Below are 22,478 nucleotides of genomic sequence, written 5' to 3'. Positions count from 1 at the left end.
ACCGAAAGGCTACTACCCCCCTTTCGATGAACCATTCCTTAGTCTGGTCTCTCAACAGATACCCATCCGATATGGTTGCACCTGCGGCTCGGCTATCTGCATCATTGGGACACGCAAGCCTCCCCACCACGGCAAGGTCACATGGTTCGCAGGGGAGGTTAAAAACAATACAGACAATATAAGAAAGAAAATGAATGAACTTCCATCCTCCCGTATATCTATTCCTCCTTCCCGTTCTTCTAAAGCCGAAACCACCGTAAGCGACACGCCTCCTCCCCACCCCACAGCCTTGCCTCCCGCGAAGGTGGAGCAAGCTTTGGAACACACCACACTTCGTTACTTCACAAGATGGAAGGCTGCTCCAAGGACACAGTAGATGATGTGAACAACTCTAGGTGTCCTTGTGCAGAGGTACAACACTCTTTAAAAGCAATCCCCCATTTTATTTCATTTCAGTTTTCAGGGAAGCTCTTTTAATAATAGTAATACAGCAATCAGCTTCAGGGATCCTGAATTAAGAGAACATCCTTGTAAAATATAGAACAGTGACAAACAAAATTCTAAGCCGTTTTATTAGTAGACAAGCGGAATATCATATATCATACTGGAAGCAGAAACATTTTTTTATAACAACTGTTCCACTGAATATAGTTTTAAAATAGACTAAAATAAGTAAATCCATTCCCCTCCCGTTCAACCATCCACATTTATATCAGTGTTTAAATTCACATAGATTTTAAGTGAAACATCTTATTAATATGTTCTTAAGAAGATAAATACTTTGTACTTTCACCTAAGCGTTGTAATACAGCTGAAGATGTTCCAAATGCAATGAAACATGAACTGTATATGATTGATTTGCTTAATGCAAATATAAGTATCAAAAAGGTGGAAATTTACTGTTATTGGTTCATTGTAAATAGCATTTGATTTGGGAAATGAGCTGATTTCTTGCACATATTACTTAGTCAATCAGCTCATCTCCTTTCTCCTAAGTCTTCTCAGCCCAAACTTTTCCAACATTTTTGTAACGCTACTCTTTTGTAACACAACCCAATGTAATTCCATAACCAGTTGCCATACAACATCAGGTGCCTCAACATCTATCCAACACTTGCATGCCACACGTAATATTTACATCATCACACTGGTAAGGTTTAATATTTTTACCCCGTTGTATTCTCATTTGTTCATGTCGGAGCCTTTTGTTAATTTCTATTTCATTTCCTTTTTATAGACCATTTTAACCTATTTTCAACCTGGCTGCATAATACATCTATCAACCGAAGATAATGGCAGGACTCCAAGTTTTAACACAACTTCATTTAATCTTGTACAAATCCAATTGAACTTCGCAAGATAGTATTACAATTCCAAGGACACCGTAAATTCACATCATTATACGACGTTGTGTCCAATATTTTAATTTAAATAGACATCATTTTAACACCCATTAACGGTGGATATCGGCAGGACATCACGTTTTAATGCAATTTCATTCATTCTTAACTCAACTTTTTTGAACTATGCAAGGCAACTTCACGGATACTGTGAATTCATATCATCACAAGACGTTGTATTTAATTAGACATTACTATATTGTGTTTTTAATTTGTACTTGACAAAATGGGATTTTAATTCTATGTTTGTACCATCCAAATTTTTAAGTGTTACATTGTAATACTCATTGTTTTGAATTTTTAATGGGGGCCCCCCCCTATTTTAGTCAGGTCTTATTGTATACTGAATTTTAATCCACTAGCTGAGGAAGAGAATGCATAATATTCTCGAAACATGTACTAGATGTTAAGGTGAAAGGTAAATAAATAAATAGTATTGACTAGGCGGACCATCTTCCAACATATTTACTGTTACTAAGTCGATACGGATCCAATCCTGATCATCATAGTCAAGATTATTAATAACGCTACTCTTTTGTCGAAAATCACCCAGAACAAATCAGCTGCTTTTCTTTGGATTTTTTCCAGTTCTTGAATCAAGTAATCCTGGTGAGGGTCCCATACACTGGAACCATACTCTAATTGGGGTCTTACCAGAGACTTATATGCCCTCTGCTTTACATCCTTACTACAACCCCTAAACACCCTCATAACCATGTGCAGAGATCTGTACCCTTTATTTACAATCCCATTTATGTGATTACCCCAATGAAGATCTTTCCTTATATTAACACCTAGATACTTACAATGATCCCCAAAAGGAACTTTCACCCCATCAATGCAGTAATTAAAACTGAGAGGGCTTTTCCTATTTTTGAAACTCACAACCTGACTTTTAACCCCGTTTATCATCATGCCATTGCCTGCTGTCCATCTCACAACATTATCGAGGTCATTTTGCAGTTGCTCACATTGTTGTAACTTATTTATTACTCTGCACAAAATGACATCATCTGCAGTCTGCATCTCTGATTCCACTTCTTTACACATATTATTGATATATATAAGAAAACATAAAGGTCCAATAATACTGCCTTGAGGAATTCCCCTCTTAATTATTACAGGGTCTCACCTACTCTAATTCTTGAGATCTATTTTCTAGAAATATAGCAACCCATTCAGTCACTCCTTTGTCAAGTCCAATTGCACTCATTTTTGCCTGTACTCTCCCATGATCCACCCTATCAAATGCTTTAGACAGGTCAATCGCGATACAGTCCATTTGACCTCCAGAATCGAAGATATCTGCTATATCTTGCTGGAATCCTACAAGTTGAGCTTCAGTGGAATAACATTTCCTAAACCCAAACTGCCTTCTTTCTAACCAGTTATTAATTTCACAAACATGTCTAATATCAGAAAGAATGCTCCCTGAAGGAAGGACTTGTTTTTGGAATGCAGAATTCATGTGTTGCAGCAATTTTCACTTCAATCATCGATGCACAGTGTTTTGTCTTCATCAAGAGGTGGCAAGGATTCCATTGAACGACACCTTCTTTAATTTCAAACCACATGAAAATGCACACTACCTTTATGTTCATTGATCTAATGAGTACTTATAATGCCACAGAGCATTTATGCACTCATCACCAAATTTCTATGTAGTTTAAACATGACATTAATATTAAGAATTCCCAAGAAGAGTCAATTATTTGAATGTACATAATTTTAACATGACATTACACTTTTTTCAAGAGATATTAATTTTAAGGATACTATTGAAGGTTCATATGTTATACGTGACTTTTTGTTTATAGGAGAGTGATTGTTCTGTACCATCATCACGAGTAATGCGAGTAGTGATTAGGTTGACCTTAACTAACGATCTAAAGATATTGAAGGTGATAAATAGTGAGTTGGACTGAAAGTAACTGGTGTAAAAAGCGGCTGCTGGGTTTCAATACCTCAAAATGCAATGCAATTACATTTTCACGTAAGGTGGAACCAGTAAATTATATCCTTACCATTTATACAGCTCATGTGAATGAAATAAATAATCTTGGTGTGACACTTTGAAACCATTATGGTTTCCTTTGGGAAACATTTAGACAAGATTTCTAGAAAAAGAAACTGTGCTGAATTTGTTTCTCCTGGAACTTTGTTTTGCACTCTAATCAGGCCATCGTTAGAATACTGTTGCAAGGTGTGGCCACCTTCTCAACAGTATTTAATACAAAACCTGGAAAGAGTCTAAATAAGGTTCACGAAGTGGATCAGCTACTCCTCTCTCTTCGTCCGATTACAAGTCTTTTTGCGAGACTATGAGTATGAGGACATTGCACTTGCGCTGCAGATGTGCCAATTGTTGGATGCGCTTGAGAACGGTTGGCTGTTGAGAGAGCTCTTGCATTATTGTAGTGATAAAGTAGTGAAAACCTATTGAAATAGCTAAATTTTGTGTATATCTGATTCATTTAGTGCTGTTTATATAGTGGTGTTTAGTGCTTGTTGGTAGAAATTGGGAGTAGTGACATTTATTTAAATTTTGTAACAAGTAATTCAGTTGGTCTTCAGTAAATTACGTTTTCTAGGTTAAGTAGGCTAGCTAGGTGTACCTTGTTTCGATTTTAGGTTTAGGAAATACTTTAGGTAATAATATTAACTTTAAAAATATTTGTAAATATCTGTAGGTTCTTTGGTTATACTTACAAAGGTAGGTTATCATAAGGAATAGTACCGTAACTTCTGCAGCAACTTCTCCGGTATTTCGTATAGATATCCGTTCAAACTATCGCGAAGGTAAAAATTTACTACATTAAAAAAAAAACCACGATACGCCTGTAAACCTCCATTTAAAAAGAAGTTAAAGAGATTACACGGTGTAGTTAACAGTCGTATTGTTATTGATTATTGTCGGTCCTCATATTCAAATATTGCATTGTTGGCTAAGTTGTGAACAAAGGGTGTAGTGTAGTCAAGTAAATATCAATAAAAATCAGCTGATCTTGTATTCCATTCATTGGTACTTCTAAGTAGGTAGTTAAAGTATCCGTAATTTATATTTCGCTCCCTCGATCTTTCAGTATTTATGAGCGGTTAGCTAATACTAATAAAGTTCATATATCCCAGTAATTGCAGTTCAAGTCCCTGGAGTAGTAGTAGTAGTTTTGATAGAAATATTTGAGAAATTACTGTAGACAACCTCGTATTTTTCAGTAGGCCTAATTAAGGACACTTTTATTCTCCGTCCCCGTCCCGTGGAGTAGGGAAAATAATAGTAATCCACCAGCTGTAATAATCACATAACCACATTTCAGTAGAATTGTAGTGAAGATAAGGTATAATATATTAGATAGTATCTTGCCAGTTATATTCGTGTTTTTCTTCGTGTACGGCAATCTTTTCGATACTTAAGCATTTAACCAAACGCAGTGTAGTGTAGTGTAGATACATTGTAGTATAGATACAGTACATTTAGATAGTGCCGTATCTTGCCTGCTATATTCATGTGTTATTTTTCGTGTGTATCTATTAGACCGTAATACTAATAATAATTTGTCTAAGCATTTAGCTTCGTTGGTAATCTTTGAGTACAGTAGTTCTTGCAAATTTCATTTCTGTTGTGCTTAGTTTAGTGACATACGGTACGGTTCCGTAATTAGGATACGTCTGAAAGTAGTTTAACATTACTGTAGTGTACTGTACAGTAGTATACGAGTAATATCCTATTAGAATTTAGTGTGATTATTTTATTATTGTAAAATATTTGTGTAGTACTGGTGTAGTAGAGGTATCCGTAGAAACTCGTACTAAAATACTGTTGTTGTAATTAGAATAGGCTTAATTGCAGTTTGGAATTGTGTAGTTCTTGTGTAGGCTATTACTTTCGATATTCAGTAATTAACAGCAGTTTTTATCCTGTCAGGGGTTGTAGGATAAAAAAAATAGAGCACGACTAAGTAGTATTGTAGTGTAGTCGTATATTAATTACCTTATTGTTGTGTACTATCCCAGACAATATATCCCTCCATTCATTTATTTTTTGCAAATAAGTTATTTTATTTTTAATTTCATTTCCCCCCCCCGTAAAGAATGGCTAAGGAGCGCGAGTGTAGTTTCTGTGGGTGTGGCGAGGCATTGAGGGGTATGAGGGAGGAGTTGGAAAGTTTGAGGGAGATAATTAGGATTCTCACAGAAGACAGGAAGGAAGATAGGACTCCCTCAAACAACGTACAGGTTACAGTAGGTGTACAAGAGGGAGGGGAAGGAAAGGGAGGAGTTGTAGAAGACAGGTGGTCTAATGTTCTAAGGGGAAGGAGATTGCAGGCTAAGAGCTCTATTCATGATCAGAATTCAGGACAGGTGTCTGTGCAAAATCGGTACGAGTCACTCCAGGTAGAACAACAGAGGGAAGATGAGGGACAGGGAACTGTTGCTGAGATGTGTGGGAGTAGGAGGAAGGGAAAAGGTAGGAAAGGAAAATGTAGAGTAGGTGATAGGAAAAGACAGGTGGAACAGGGTCATGGGAAGGAGAAAAGGGAGGAGGAAGTAGCTTCTGCAGTTATCAGGAAAGATAGGGCTGACCAGGAGGGGAGGGGATCAAACGAGGTGGGTAGGGTTGAGGCTCTGGTCATGGGAGATTCCATCGTTAGACACGTGGGGAAAGTGTGTGGAGGAAAGGGTACCAGGGTAGAGTGTTATCCAGGAATTAGGTTGAGGCAGATGTTGAGGAAAGTAGAAGAGAGAGAGGAGGGGAAGGAGAAGGTGGTAGTGTTTCACGTTGGTACCAACAACGTAAGGCAAGCTGATATAAGTACCAACATAGTTGGAGATGTGTGGGATCTGGTAAATGCAGCACGGGTGAAGTTTAAGAAAGCGGAGATTGTTATTAGTGGAATACTGTGTAGAAGGGATACTGACTGGAGGGTGATTGGGGATTTAAATGAGACTATGGAGTGGGTATGTGGGAAACTGGGAGTGAAATTTCTAGATCCAAATGGATGGTTAGGAGATAGGGATCTGCGCTCAGATGGCCTTCATTTAAACCGCAGTGGTACGTATAAGTTAGGAAATTTGTTTGGAAGGGTAATAGGGAGGTACATTCAGGGAAACGGGATGGCCTAGGGAGCGGTGATAAGGGAACAGGGAACTGGAAATCAAGTAGGGATGACATAAAATTGTTAGTGTTGAACTGTAGAAGTATTGTAAGGAAAGGAATAGAATTAAGTAATTTAATAGATATATATTCACCAGATATTGTAATAGGAGTTGAATCATGGCTGAGAAATGATATAATGGATACAGAAATTTTCTCACGGCACTGGAGTGTGTATCGTAGAGATAGGATAGGAAGGGTGGGAGGCGGAGTGTTCATTCTGGTGAAAGAAGAATTTGTAAGCTACGAAAAAGTTAAAGATGAGACTCATGAAATTCTAGGTGTAAGGCTCATTTCTAAAGATAATAGGCAACTTGATATATTTGGAGTGTACAGATCGGGAAAGGGCAGCACTGACGTGGATTCAGAATTATTTGATAGGATAGTCAGCTATGTGGGAAACGACATGGAAAGAAATGTGATTGTAGCGGGAGATCTGAATTTGCCAGATGTCAATTGGGAAGGAAATGCGAACGACAGAAAGCATGACCAACAAATGGCAAATAAGTTAATATGGGAAGGACAGCTGATTCAGAAAGTGATGGAACCAACCAGAGGGAAAAATATCCTGGATGTCGTGCTGATAAAACCAGATGAGCTCTATAGGGAAACTGAAGTAATAGATGGTATTAGTGATCATGAAGCTGTTTTTGTGGTAGTTAAAAATAAATGTGATAGAAAGGAAGGTCTTAAAAGTAGGACTGTTAGGCAGTACCACATGGCTGATAAAGCAGGCATGAGGCAGTTTCTAAAAAGTAGCTATGATCGGTGGAAAACGGTAAATATAAATGTAAACAGACTCTGGGATGGGTTTAAAGAAATTGTTGAGGAATGCGAAAACAGGTTTGTACCATTAAGGGTGGTAAGGAATGGTAAAGACCCACCTTATTATAATAGAGAAATAAAGAGACTAAGAAGGAGGTGCAGACTGGAAAGAAATAGAGTTAGAAATGGCTGTGGAAGTAAGGAGAAATTGAAGGAACTTACTAGAAAATTGAATCTAGCAAAGAAGGCAGCTAAGGATAATATGATGGCAAGCATAATTGGCAGTCATACAAATTTTAGTGAAAAATGGAAGGGTATGTATAGGTATTTTAAGGCAGAAACAGGTTCCAAGAAGGACATTCCAGGAATAATTAATGAACAAGGGGAGTGTGTATGTGAGGATCTTCAAAAGGCAGAAGTATTCAGTCAGCAGTATGTAAAGATTGTTGGTTACAAGGATAATGTCGAGATAGAGGAGGAGACTAAGGCCAAAGAAGTAATAAAATTTACATATGATAACAATGACATTTACAATAAGATACAAAAGTTAAAAACTAGAAAAGCGACTGGAATTGATCAGATTTCTGGGGATATACTAAAGACAATGGGTTGGGATATAGTACCATATCTGAAGTACTTATTTGATTATTGTTTGGTCAGAGGAGCTATACCAGATGAATGGAGAGTTGCTATAGTTGCCCCTGTGTATAAAGGAAAGGGTGATAGACATAAAGCTGAAAATTACAGGCCAGTAAGTTTGACATGCATTGTATGTAAGCTTTGGGAAGGCATTCTTTCTGATTATATTAGACATGTTTGTGAAATTAATAACTGGTTCGATAGAAGGCAATTCGGTTTTAGGAAAGGTTATTCCACTGAAGCTCAACTTGTAGGATTCCAGCAAGATATAGCAGATATCTTGGATTCAGGAGGTCAAATGGACTGTATCGCGATTGACCTGTCTAAAGCATTTGATAGGGTGGATCATGGGAGACTACTGGCAAAAATGAGTGCAATTGGACTAGACAAAAGAGTGACTGAATGGGTTGCTATATTTCTAGAAAATAGATCTCAGAGAATTAGAGTAGGTGAAGCTTTATCTGACCCTGTAATAATTAAGAGGGGAATTCCTCAAGGCAGTATTATCGGACCTTTATGTTTTCTTATATATATAAATGATATGAGTAAAGGAGTGGAATCGGAGGTAAGGCTTTTTGCGGATGATGTTATTCTCTATAGAGTGATAAATAAGTTACAAGATTGTGAGCAACTGCAATGTGACCTCGAAAATGTTGTGAGATGGACAGCAGGCAATGGTATGTTGATAAACGGGGTTAAAAGTCAGGTTGTGAGTTTTACAAGTAGGAAAAGTCCTCTCAGTTTTAATTACTGCATTGATGGGGTGAAAGTTCCTTTTGGGGATCATTGTAAGTATCTAGGTGTTAATATAAGGAAAGATCTTCATTGGGGTAATCACATAAATGGGATTGTAAATAAAGGGTACAGATCTCTGCACATGGTTATGAGGGTGTTCAGGGGTTGTAGTAAGGATGTAAAGGAGAGGGCATATAAGTCTCTGGTAAGACCCCAACTAGAGTATGGTTCCAGTGTATGGGACCCTCACCAGGATTACCTGATTCAAGAACTGGAGAAAATCCAAAGAAAAGCAGCTCGATTTGTTCTGGGCGATTTCCGACAAAAGAGTAGCGTTACAAAAATGTTGCAATGTTTGGGTTGGGAAGAATTGAGAGAAAGAAGAAGAGCTGCTCGACTAAGTGGTATGTTCCGGGCTGTCAGCGGAGAGATGGCGTGGAATGACATTAGTAGACGAATAAGTTTGAATGGCGTTTATAAAAGTAGGAAAGATCACAATATGAAGATAAAGTTGGAATTCAAGAGGACAAACTGGGGCAAATATTCATTTATAGGAAGGGGAGTCAGGGATTGGAATAACTTACCAAGAGAGATGTTCAATAAATTTCCAATTTCTTTGAAATCATTTAGGAAAAGGCTAGGAAAACAACAAATAGGGAATCTGCCACCTGGGCGACTGCCCTAAATGCAGATCAGTATTGATTGATTGATTGATTGAATGCCCTCTTTCTTTGTAAGTGTCTAACGAATAGAGTGGTTTTCTCAATATTATTGGAGTTGATTTCATTACATGTTCCTCGTCACAATACTAGGGAAAGGTATATTTTTCATCTACCTAAAGTGAGAACTGTGTCTCGGGCTAACTCATGGCTTCTGAGGGCATGAAGATCACTGAATAAGGTGGGTGAATCTGTGGATCTTTTTCAGTCACCCCCGTCTAAAATTAGACCTGCCCTAATGACTTCATTAATGCAAGGTACCGATACTCCCTGTAAAATAGGTAAATGTGTGTATGTAGTGTGTCACTAGATATAGTTTAATCATGTCAATTATTTAAGGAGTTGATTGCTTGCTTCTAGGTTTAGTTGGAACTTGGTTATTATTTTAGGAAATTAGTGTTAGTTATTTATTTAAGGTATATTTGTTATGTCTTATTGAATCACCTGTAACTGGGCAAATAACCTGTTGATAAAAGAAAGTATTTTCAACTGATATCTGTCAGTACGGTATGGATCACAATAAAATTTGTAAGGCTATAATTTTGTCTTGCTGTATCAGGAAACTGGACTAAAGGATGTTTTCTTCCCTCCCCTGTAATGTATCGGAAGAGTACAGTAGTGTGTGGTGACCTGGGAACATGATGCTTGCTTACAGAGGGTATTGGTCGGTCTTGGTCGTCAAGAAGAGGCGCTGCTGGTGGCCGAGCGAGGGCGCACTCGAGCCTTCGTGGATCTTCTGTTGGAACGCGCCGGCACGGGTCGAGTGGAAGACAACACTCCCATGTCGGTGGAACAGCTCATGGAGATCGTGAACCGCCAGAAGGCGTCTGTACTCTACTACAGCTTGGCTGCAGGATATCTCTACTCTTGGTTCATTGTCCCTACCAAAGGTTTGCCCCTCCTTAATTATTAAATGTATGTGCTCACCTGTTCAGTGTCCAGCTTCATGGCTAAATGGTTAGCGTGCTGGCCTTTGGCCACAGGGGTCCCGGGTTCGATTCCCGGCAGGGTCGGAAATTTTAACCTTAACTGGTTAATTTCCCTGGCACGGGGGCTGGGTGTATGTGTCGTCTTCATCATCATTTCATCCTCATCATGACGCGCAGGTCACCTACGGGTGTCAAATCAAAAGACCTGCATCTGGCGAGCCGAACTTGTCCTCGGACACTCCCGGCACTAAAAGCCATACGCCATTTCATTTTTTTTCACCTGTTCAGTACATATATAATTTAATAATCTTTTATACTATGTTACATGTTTTGGCTCCTTGAGCCATCATCAGCCATAAAACTTCATAGTTGACCAAGAATGAAGAATTCATATTTCACTTATGTTAAATTCTTTTGTTTTATTTAAAATTAGGATCTTTAATAATTAAAACACATGGATGAGTGGAGACTGAACAATTAAAAGAATGTTGCACAAAGTAATGTTGACAATATTAAAATTTGTTATTACCGTCCACTGACTTGATGGCGAAATAAATTTACAGTACTGTGCTAAGTGCTGCATATATTGTCAGGATTAGTTTGTGCAACATTCTTTAAATTATTATCAATCAATCAATCAGTCAATACTGATCTGCATTTAGGGCAGTCGCCCAGGTGGCAGATTCCCTATATGTTGCTTTCCTAGCCTTTTCTTAAATGATTTCAAAGAAATCGGAAATTTATTGAACATCTCCCTTGGCAAGTTATTCCAATCCCTAACTCCCCTTCCTATAAATTAATATTTGCCCCAGTTTGTCCTCTTGAATTCCAACTTTATCTTAATATTGTGATATTTCCTACTTTTATAAACACCACTCAAACTTATTCGTCTACTAATGTCATTCCACGCCATCTTTCCGCTGACAGCTCGGAACATACCACTTATTACATGTGATAAAATTCATTTTTGGGTCCGTATTGAAAATATTTGTATTAAACAACACTTGTATGTTTTATTATTCATCCACCTATTCAATACAATACAATCTTAAAAATTAGAACGTTGTCCTTATCAGAATTGTTAATATGAAATTAATATATTAGATGGTACATGTTTCGCCTATCAATAGTAGGCATCATCAGCCATATTTTTCACCTTAGGAATAGATCGGGTACCCGATTGGAAATAACTTATGAATGCTGTTACTTAACAATAGTTGTGATAATATTGGAGTCTAAAACATGACAATTATTTGAGGATTATGACATATTAAAAGATATTACAATAAAGATAAAAATCAGAAAACACATTCCATTTAGTTGTCAGATTGCGTGTTGTTAAAAACTTATGGAAAGTTGAGCAATGGTAATGGTCGTTGGTTCTTGAAGTTAATAAATATTGATTTTCATTTATTTTCTTATAAATTTTGAAGAATTTTCATAGGGCCTGGTTCCTTTTGAGATAATATTAGTTGGAAATGTTGGTGCCGTAGACTATATTGAAGTCCGTGTAGACGTCATTAGACCATCTTCTTTGATGTGGTAAGAGTTTGTGATAGGTGTGGCTCTTTGCTGTTGGGCGTGTTGAGGTGAGCGTATTAGTTGGAAAGGAACACTGTTGTCATTCGGTGGTTAGTCCAATGTATGATGAATTCTGTAATTAGAGTTAATTTGAAAATTTAATTAATAACTGTAATTGGAATTAAGGGGCTGAATAGTGGAAGTTAAATGAAGAGTGTTGACACGTATCCCTTTGCAGCTTATAAATCTCATGTTTATTCCGTATTGGCTCAGCACAACTAAGGTTAAGTTATGAGTAGGTTCCCACCTTCCAATACTTATCAATTTCTATATAATAGGCTTATTAATTACATAATATAAACCATATAATCTCTAGTACATGTTTCGTTCCGATTATGGAACATCTTCAGCTAAAATTTGATAAAATGGCAAGACAATTAAAATACATTGATGTTATGATGATACAAAAGCTAAAAGATATGATAAAATGGCTCGAAGATTAAAACATATGATAATGATGATGAGATAAAGTTCATTCATGTTGGTTAAAAATTCAACAAGTCAGTGTTCAAATGACGAATTAAAAACGGCGATAAGGTTCTTCTTCATGTTGGAGACATGTACATTTTGTTGATCTTGAAGATAAATTGAAGAAATACAAGATTTTCTTGTATGTATTTATCGGGGGAACTCTTGATAAAATAACCGTAGTTGAAGTTGAGTTTTGGTAGGATTATTGAAATGAGTCTTTTCTCGTTTCAGACTCATTTCAATAATCCTACCAAAACTCAACTTCAACTACGGTTATTTTATCAAGAGTTCCCCCGATAAATACATACAAGAAAATCTTGTATTTCTTCAATTTATCTTCAAGATCAACAAAATGTACATGTCTCCAACATGAAGAAGAACCTTATCGCCGTTTTTAATTCGTCATTTGAACACTGACTTGTTGAATTTTTAACCAACATGAATGAACTTTATCTCATCATCATTATCATATGTTTTAATCTTCGAGCCATTTTATCATATCTTTTAGCTTTTGTATCATCATAACATCAATGTATTTTAATTGTCTTGCCATTTTATCAAATTTTAGCTGAAGATGTTCCATAATCGGAACGAAACATGTACTAGAGATTATATGGTTTATATTATGTAATTAATAAGCCTATTATATAGAAATTGATAAGTATTGGAAGGTGGGAACCTACTCATAACTTAACCTTAGTTACGTATCCCTTTGACCGCTGAGATGTTAGTTTACGTTGAGAGTTTTAGAGCAACTGGCAGTCGCCGAGCTCTTACTACACGTGAAGTCTTGGTGGAGGGGGTTGAGCTTGAGCCCATTCGCTGCGCGTGAGGAGGAGTTGTTGGCAGTGGGAGGAGGGGAGGGGGGTGATGTGTGTGTTGGATTGGTGGGCGTGTTTGCTGATTTGGTGCTAAATATTTTACAAAAATTATTCAGAAGGAATGGTTTTTATAATAGAATTGGAATCTGTTCATAAAGAGGACTTTTGTTATCAATTACGTCATTTAAGTTCTTGTCTTTGTTAAACTGTTGATCTAAGAAGATGTATAACTTGTCGTATTCTGTCATGAGCTTACCTTTTTCAATTATTTTTAAAATTTGTAAATCCTGATCTATCGTAGTAAATTTGTGATCTGAAAAGATTCTGCACCTTGCATATAATGCGAGGCCCAAATTGAAGACGGGGATTTTTATGTTAAAAATGTCCTTGTAAAATCTCCCATTTCCCACCTCTACTGGCAGAGTCTCAATGTGCTAAATAAACCAAAAGTTCTTGAGTAATCTTTTTTTTTTTCCAATTTGTGGCTTGTGATTAGTGATGGGCATAACAAATATAATTCATTTGAGAACTTTAATCGATACTTGCACATTCTCGAGAACAACACAAGTCAAGTAGGTCTAATATGGTAGAAGACTTGCTACACATACTGGAAACCAAATAAGAAGGGATTTTGCCATCATCTTGGGCGCCTTTATATCAGAAGTGCTTTTATTAAAGAACTGAAAAATTACTTGTGCTTGATTGTTGCTTGGCTTGGTATTAAATAATAGGCCTAGGAGTGGGAAGGAAGCGGCCATGGCCTTAATTAAGGTACAGCCCCAGCATTTTCTTCAGGTCAAAATGGAAAACCACGGAAAACCATCCTCAGGGCTGCCAACAGCTAACTCACACAAATCTAATGGTTGGAGGATGGATGTTAGGCCTCCAGGGGTAATCACTAACTTTCGTCGCACTTCTTGGGTTGTGTGTTATGTAAATTTAGCAGCATGCCTGGGTTTATTTAATTTATTTGGTGTATTATGTATACAATACGGCTAACGTGAAACAACAAAAACAACATCGGAAGAGAAATACAAATGGATCAACTCGAGTAGACACTGCCTCGGGTCTTGTGTTGTTTGAAGCAGCTGCCACAGTCACAGCGACGAGACCCACTCCACATTTGGTGTGGGCACTGCTGTTTGACATCCTACTTTCAACCACAACACCACTGCCTAACGGCCCATCAGATTCGCTCTTACCAGTATGCATTTTCCCTAATTCATTTTAAATGGTTCTTCTTCTTCCTCTTATTTTATGTTATGTGATAGCTTTCGTCCATCGCCAGTTAAACACAACATGACCGTAGCAGCTCTTATCATTACGCTCGACAGTCTTGTCAAGAACATTTCAGAATAGATCAGTGAATTACCAGTTTTCGAGGCATGATTTTTTCACATTAATTTCTGTACAATTTTGCTAGAAGGATACTGATTATTTCGCTTTAACGAAATTCTAAAATTAATCATTAAAGGTTTCATTATTGTGGTTCTGAATTATTTACATGAATGGTTACTAATAAACATCCAGTATCCTAATACATAACTTGTCTCTCTCTGCATCAGCGGATGAACAGGGAACCCAAATAGACATTAGGACAGCATTTGCAAAGTTTGCGTGTGCTTGCAGTGACTGAATTATTTCAACCTGTTGATTGGGATTTTTTTCATTTGATTGAGCAGAATCTCTTTAAAAGCAAGATACCCAGCAATAATATAAGACTGTTTTAACATTGCTTTTTCACGTATTGCCAAAATGTTTGTATAGTTTGATTGAATTACGTTAGATGGATGAAATAATTCAGAAGTCCAAATAACATGTTAGCATCACTTGGGACACTTTCAATTTCAGTTTTGTTTACAACTAAAATACTAACATTTTGCAAGAAGAGAGCCACTCAATAATCTTACTGTCATGACCAGAAGCAATTACATTCATCCTATCCTTCAGTTCTGTTATTTTTCAAACCAGCAAATGAGAATATGGATAATTAGACCCTTCTAATTCCAAAACAACGTCTGCCATAAACTTACAATTTTCATAAACAAATGCTGCTTAGAATTTTACCAGGTTGCAAAATCTGGCATTTTCTATTTCTGCCAACCAGTTTACCATGGGAACAGATTTTAGTGACAATCGTTTGAAAAATGAGTGGAGGATATCTAAATTTGTATGCATGTAACAGGAGGCTTTAAACCAACTTCTATGCTTGCTCGCATTTCGTTTGCCCAACGTGGGATGTATTGTTTTGTTAGTTGGTTGGCTGTGGAAACATTTCTAGATCCTAACCAAGCAATAGAATAAAAGAAAAATCAGTATCAGAAAGAAGTCTTAGGAGTCCTAGTTTTACTATCAGTGTGGTACATACCTGGTGGATACATTCAAAACCATTTTCGGACTGCAGGGCCCTCTACCTTCTCCAGCGGGATGTTGGCTTTGAGTAACACCACACTTGATTTGTGAATAAATTCTGTCTTTTCACTCTTAGCTTTCTTTTCCTTATCTAACGAGAATTCTAATGTTGCCTGACGTTTCACTGTAGAAGTCCTTAATTTACATTCAAAATATTCCTTGTTTTTAAAGCAATGTTTTGAGACAGTATCTTTTTTCTTTCACTCGATACGAACATCACAAAATTTACACATTAAAATATTGCTTTCCAAAAAATATAAACCTTGACTCGTAAACTGTTTAGCTCTGCTGTGCACTGTAACACCCATCTTTGCTACTGGCTGCGGTCTCTCTATTCATTTTACCTGAACGGGAAGCCAAAATACAGCAACCCTTTGTGCAGTCAACCATGAGGAGACAGGCTGAGGTGGATTACCAGCCGCGCCAAAAACAACATTCAAAACGTATCGTTTTGCAAGAAGCCTGGAGTCAAAGTCGCCAATATTTGTGCTGAATTTTAGGAAACGCCTGGCCCTCCCTAAACCCTTTCACTTTTTGGCGACATACCTTAAAGAGATTTTCCAGAATCACAAGTATTTCTGTCCTGTTCTTTTCATACATATAATCTTGGAACAAAATTTCAAGCTTGTTATTCTCTACAAATTTTGCTGTAATATCGCGTTTGTCATGAAATAAGTAAATTTTGCTTTAAAACAACCTTCTCTCTTTAATTCGCGGAAATAAGATCATTATTTTCTTAACCAGAAACATATGATTCATAAAGATATTGCAAAATCTCTTCAAATATTTTCTGTTGCGTTTATCCTTAAAACGCTAAAATCATGCCTCTGCAAAGTTATTTTGAGATTAAACTTGACCTTCACAATACTTAGTTTTTATTCTTTTCAGAACAGCATCAGAGGGACATGTTTCTTATCTATGTGGAACACATCTTCAGCCAAAGAACTAAAATATTGTAAAGATACACATTGAATTATTAATAAACTGCTATATCTTAAACTACTCAGTCAAATTGTGTGCCTTGCGCAGTGTTCTTCAGCAACGCGGTAGAGTTGTATGTTCTGCCTGCTCCTCACTTGTACCCTTTAAAATGAGGTGTAATACTGCACATAACACATGCCCCATTCTCCTGCATTTGATGTTGATCAGTAGTTCTCTTTTTGAGTGTGCTCTCTGCAATATTTGTGCTCTATCCAGGAGACCCTTAGCATTCGTCTATGAAACCACATTTCTAGAGCTTCCAGCCTTTATATGGTGGTCATTGTTAAGGTCCAAGCTTCAAATCCATAAAGCAAAATTCACCAAACATAATATTTAACCATGTGCTGTGTCAGTTTACGGCGTCATCACACAGTAAAGCCTTCATTTTCTTGAATGCTGATCTTGCCATTTTGGGTTTAAATCATCTGATATCCAACTTGAGGTGACTCTGTGAGTGTGCTCTGTGTTCATCCCGTGATGACTGCATTTATAACAGCATATATAGTCCGTTAAGTATGGGGTAACTAGTGTACGTTGGAAGAATGCGTCGGTCAAAGGTGCACATGAAAGACTGGACAAATTAGAAGTGGCTATGAACAGGTTCGAGGCACACCTAGAACTTGTTGATGGTTCCCATGCCTCCAGCACAACCAACCCTGCTGGTAACTCCCTAGGAATTCATGGAATTTAGGTTCGCTCACGATAAGGATGAAACAGTCTTCAACGTAAACTGGATGAGGCAAAGCCTGCTTGTCACTGAGGAGCCAAATGAAGACGTTTGGAGAAAAGTGAAGGACGTGTTCTCCAAACATCTAGAGTTGGAAGTGCCCATGGAAGGGTTCGACAGAATCCACCAAATTGGAAAGCCTCAGAGGACAGCAGCTGGGGTACTAACAGGAGGAAAGCGGCCGATTATCATGAAGTTCGCTCGCTACTGGGAACGTGAACGCGTGGGGTGCTAAGTGAAAGGTCAAGGACACAAAAATCCTGATCACTGAATCACTGACGAGGACACGTAACGAAATTTTTAATTCTGCATGGGAGCAATTCGGCATGAAAAATGTGTGGACACTAGATGGTCGTATCGTAGTTCTCCTTCCAGGCGGCACTAAGAAGATCATTACCATGAATGCGGATTTGAAATCTAAAGTTTTAGTGGGATAAACGTTAACAACTATGTTTCTTGTAATTATTATTGTTGTTATTATAGTGTTCTTAGAAATGTGTGAATGTGTGTGTAAATGCCTGCAAGTAATTGTTAGCTGTCTTATTCTCCAGGAAGTTGAAGTGAGTTTCCTTCTTTTAAATAGCATGTATTGTTATCTGATAATTACTGCACTTGATCGAAATCTCAAAATTCATCTAGACAGTTATTGTGCACCTGGACCTGACCTTGGCAGTGATGGTATTAATAATCCCTCCCTCCCGCACTCAGGTACTCTGTTGAAACAAGCATTGTCACAGCCTGCAGTGTTGCCATATAAATGCTCTTTCTCTTCTGGCACTTTACAATGAAATTCAAGCAATACTACTGGAAAATAATTTACATATACTTTGCATTTCTGGAACCTGGCTGACTCCCAGCATTCCATCCTCCATGGTTGATATCGACCGATATGATGTAATACGTCTCGATCGGTCGGATGGAAGGTGTGGAGGCGGGACAGCGATTTACTGTAGAAATGACCTAAAGAGCCAAGTGATATGTACATCTTCCCAGGGTGTATGAACACGGCTGGAATTCATGTTTGTTGAGGTAAATATTAAGACAAAAGGTGGTGATTTCTGTCATATACAAACCGCCTGGTGTAACAGATATGACTGAACTCAAAATGTATTTACTAGACTTCCAGGCTATTTATGAACACATAATCATTATGGGTGACTTTAACTCTAACCTACTTATTACGACCCATGACAGTAATCAATTAGTAGATTTGTTTACTACTTGTAACATGACTATTCTCCCGCTACAACCTGCAACTAACCGTTCATCGCACACACTCACACCCAGGTAATCCCTGTACCATCCATTTTGACCCACGACCTTATATATTTATCCTGTTCCCTCAAAGTACCTAAGTACATAACTGTCAGAAATATGAAGGACATAAACTTGTATTATGATGCTTATCAACTCCCGTGGGACGATATACGGAGTGTAAATGACACCGATGCTAAACTTCTTTAATACGATGGTAGCGTGCCTGCCTTTCACCCGGAGGCCCCGGGTTCAGTTCCCAGCCGGGTCAGGGATTTTTACCTGGACCTGAGGGCTGGTTCGAGGTCCACTCAGCCTATGTGATTAGAACTGAGGAGCTATCTGACGGCGAGATAGCGGCCCCGGTCTAGAAAGCCAAGAATAACGGCCGAGAGGATTCGTCGTGCTGACCACACAACACCTCGTAAGCTGCAGGCCTTCGGGCTGAGCAGCGGTCCCTTGGTAGGCCAAGGCCCTTCAAGGGCTGTAGTGCCATGGGGTTTGGTTTGGTAATACGATGGTAAAGAACTTATATGACAGACATGCCCCTAAACATCGAATAAAGGTTTCTCGCCCTTCTTGTCCGTGGCTAGATGATGGAACCAAGAGAATGATGGCCCACCATGGCTCGTTATCTCGACATTATAAATAAACCCTAGATGATACAGAATTCAAATCTTACCGCATCTTAAGAAATCGCACAAAGCAGTTGATCAGAAATAAAAAATGTACATATTTCCAGAATTTAGCTAACAACTTAAATTTTAATTGCACATGGGACCAACTTAGAGCTCTGGGAATAGGAAAAAATCTACCGAGACAGACACATTCTGACACTCCACTTGACGAACTGAACGATTAGTAGAATACATATTCAATCTACCCAAATAAACTGCACCACTTCACACACCCCCCTCCAGCCTATCCACCATTCACATTTCAAAGAGTCACAGAAAATCAGGTTAAAAAGGCTTTGTACTCGATTAAATTGAAGGCTGCAGGTGTAGATGATGTTCCTGTTACTTTTATACATAAGATTGTGGGTGCTGTCCTGCCTGTACTGACGCACATACTGAACTACTGTTTACTAAACGGAACTTTCCCTACTGTCTGGAAAACAGCCAATATTATATCGGTACCTAAGAGTTTAGAGCCACAATCACCCTCTGACTATCGCCCTGTGTTCATACTCCCTCCGCTTTCTGAAGCCTTTTAACGTTTAATATATGAGCAAGTTCTTGAATACCTAAATAAAAATGCTCTTTTGGACCCTTTGAAATCTGGATTTAAGAAATGTCACGATACCGTGACAGCACTTTTGAAGGTTACTGAATACATTAGAAACGCTATGAATAAACGACTGCTCACTATACTTATCCTTCTTGACTTTAGTAGCGCCTTTGACACTATAGAAATTCCGACTATGATAAAGAAAATGGAACTGCTAAATTTCGACCTGGCTGCGCTTAAGTTTTTTAGTTCTTATCTGAGTAACCATCAACAGCGTGTAACGGTAAACAACAAGGCCTCTAAATGGAAAATGAAACTTAGTGGTGCCCCACAGGGCAGTATACTAGGGCCCTTACTTTTCTGTATTTATATTAATGACATACCATCTCTAGGCTGACAATCTTCAAATTTATCGACACTGCAATACTTCAGACTCAGGTGAAACAATACAAGATATTAACGATGACCTCTGACGACTCAGTATATATGCACAATGAAATTCTCTTGTACTAAACTCCACAAAATCCTGGGCACAAAATCTTAGGTGATCATAATTGGATTACAAAAATTACTGAGCTGCTCAAGCAATGTCGTAATCCTGCCTATCCTACTGAATGGTAACATTATTCCATGCAGTAAAATTGTTAAAAATCTCGGCGTAGTCATGAATTTGATTGGTCTGATCACACGAAAGAAATACGTAAAAAGATTTTTGGAGTGCTTCACCCTCTTAAACGGCAGAGGGATGTATTTCCATTTGAGCTAAAGGCCAAACTAATACAGACACTGGTTCTCCCTATTCTTCATTATTGTGACATTGTTTTAGTTGACATGATGAGAGAAGAAACACTTGAACTTCAATAAGCACTTGAATTCCTGCCTGCGATTTATTTACAATATCGGGTACGATGTTCATATCACCCCATACTATCAGACTCTCTCATGGCTGAAGCCTGATTAACGTTGGCAGCTACACACTTTAACGATGGTGTTTAGAATGTTAGCTGAAAGTCAGCCACTGTATATTTCTTCTAAATTCACCTTTATCATCATTTCACAACTTAAATACATGTTCGGGATCCTTTCTTTCTATTCCAGTGCACCGAACAAATGAAATTGATAGATCATTTGTGGTGACCGGAGCCAGATTATGGAATTCCCTGCCAGCTCAGGTGAGAAAAACTAGCTCTTTGTCAAGATTTAAGTCACCTGCCGAGACTGCTGAGGACAGCTGACTGAATGGTTGAAGTATGAATGTGTACGTGTCTGAGGATTAGTCAGTTTTAAGAGTTTTTAATATTAATTAGTTTTAATAGTAATTTAGTTAGTAATTTAAATTCATTTTCAATTCTATTAATTTATATCGTTTCAACTATTTTAAGTATTTTATTTAAGATTTTGATTAGTATGTGGTTAAGTGTACGAGAAGGCCTGGAGCCCTAACTTCGCCACTGAAAAAAGGCACTAATAAAATAAATAAACAACCAACTTGTTGGATTTGTTGACCTTTCAGTTTCCTCGACTGAAAACCGTTAGTTTAGTTTTCTTAATGTTGATTGTGAGACCTATTTCTTCTCCAACAGTATTAAGCTTGTCCAACTACTGGCAAGAACTACTGTGTCATCTGCATATCTGAGTGTGCGTATTAGTTCTCCGTTGACCTTGATTCCCACTTCTGTATCTGTTACTGCCTTAAACCCAGATCCCGAGTAGATGTTTAATAACGGGAACAAAACACAGCCTTGTCGAACCCCTCGCCTAATTTCTGTATAGTCTGATGATAAAGATGTTGATATTCCCATAGGGAATGTGAAATATTTGTTCCGAATGAGTAAGAGTCAAATGCTACAATTAAAAATATACACTTCAACAGACCTGTTTAAGTTAAAAAGCATATTTATAATTAAAATGTCAGGTCTTCACAGAAGATTATCAAGTAAAAATGAGATTACAAGGTTAATCAGGCTCACTGTTCTGAGTGATTATAAGTACTTGAGAATGTAGATGGCTGGATCATTCAAAAGAACAAGGGTTGGATCCAGGTTTAAGTCAGATATATTAGAAGCAGCTGTTCCTGACTGCTTGGAGGAAAGAAGTTTATAAAATTTACCAACAGTTTCCTTCCAGTTTGATAGGAATTTTAAGCAATAGCAATTCCAGTCTGTTATTTCCGTGCTCCGTGTGAACACTGTGCGCTTCTCCCTTCTCAGTCTGCTGTACAGTGTTTTCCTAATTCATTTTCTGAACATTTTGAAGGTTTTTATAAGAATGAGACTCCAAGTTGTGCCACAAGCTCCTTTAACCTTTACGATGCCCGTTGTAAAGTAGCAGCAATAATATTTTGTCATTTGAACAGCATTTACCATGATTATGAACGGCAGTTTGTTTTCATAGAGTAATTTCTAACTTTATCACTACGCAGCTCATTTGTCCATTTATTTACGGACATTGGATTTCTGAATTTTATGCGTTTCTCTGTTTATGTGACTTAATTACCTACTGAACTACCTAACAATATTCAGTTGGATGGCAGAGGATTACCACATTGTATGTGTAATTTTAATTTTGAATTACTGTATTCTTATTGCTATTTTTGAAATCTGATTCTTTTGTTTCCAAACCAAAGCAAACTTCACGGCGCAACAGCCCCGAGCAACCA

At 37.8% G+C, this 22,478-nt stretch overlaps 1 protein-coding gene across 1 annotated transcript in view; it reads left to right on the top strand.

Moving 5' to 3' along the window:
- Window positions 1-22,478, top strand: part of LOC136886518 (tetratricopeptide repeat protein 28) — a 396,667-nt gene that overhangs the window by 310,622 nt on the left and 63,567 nt on the right. Inside the window, exon 14 of the mRNA XM_068230732.1 lies at window positions 10,069-10,303. Within this exon, the coding sequence (XP_068086833.1) occupies window positions 10,069-10,303 (235 nt within the window). The remainder of the gene's footprint in view (window positions 1-10,068; window positions 10,304-22,478) is intronic.

This window comes from Anabrus simplex, chromosome X (assembly GCF_040414725.1).
Source record: "Anabrus simplex isolate iqAnaSimp1 chromosome X, ASM4041472v1, whole genome shotgun sequence".
Taxonomy (NCBI): Eukaryota; Metazoa; Arthropoda; class Insecta; order Orthoptera; family Tettigoniidae; genus Anabrus; species Anabrus simplex.
This window is presented reverse-complemented; position numbering and strand designations above follow the sequence as displayed.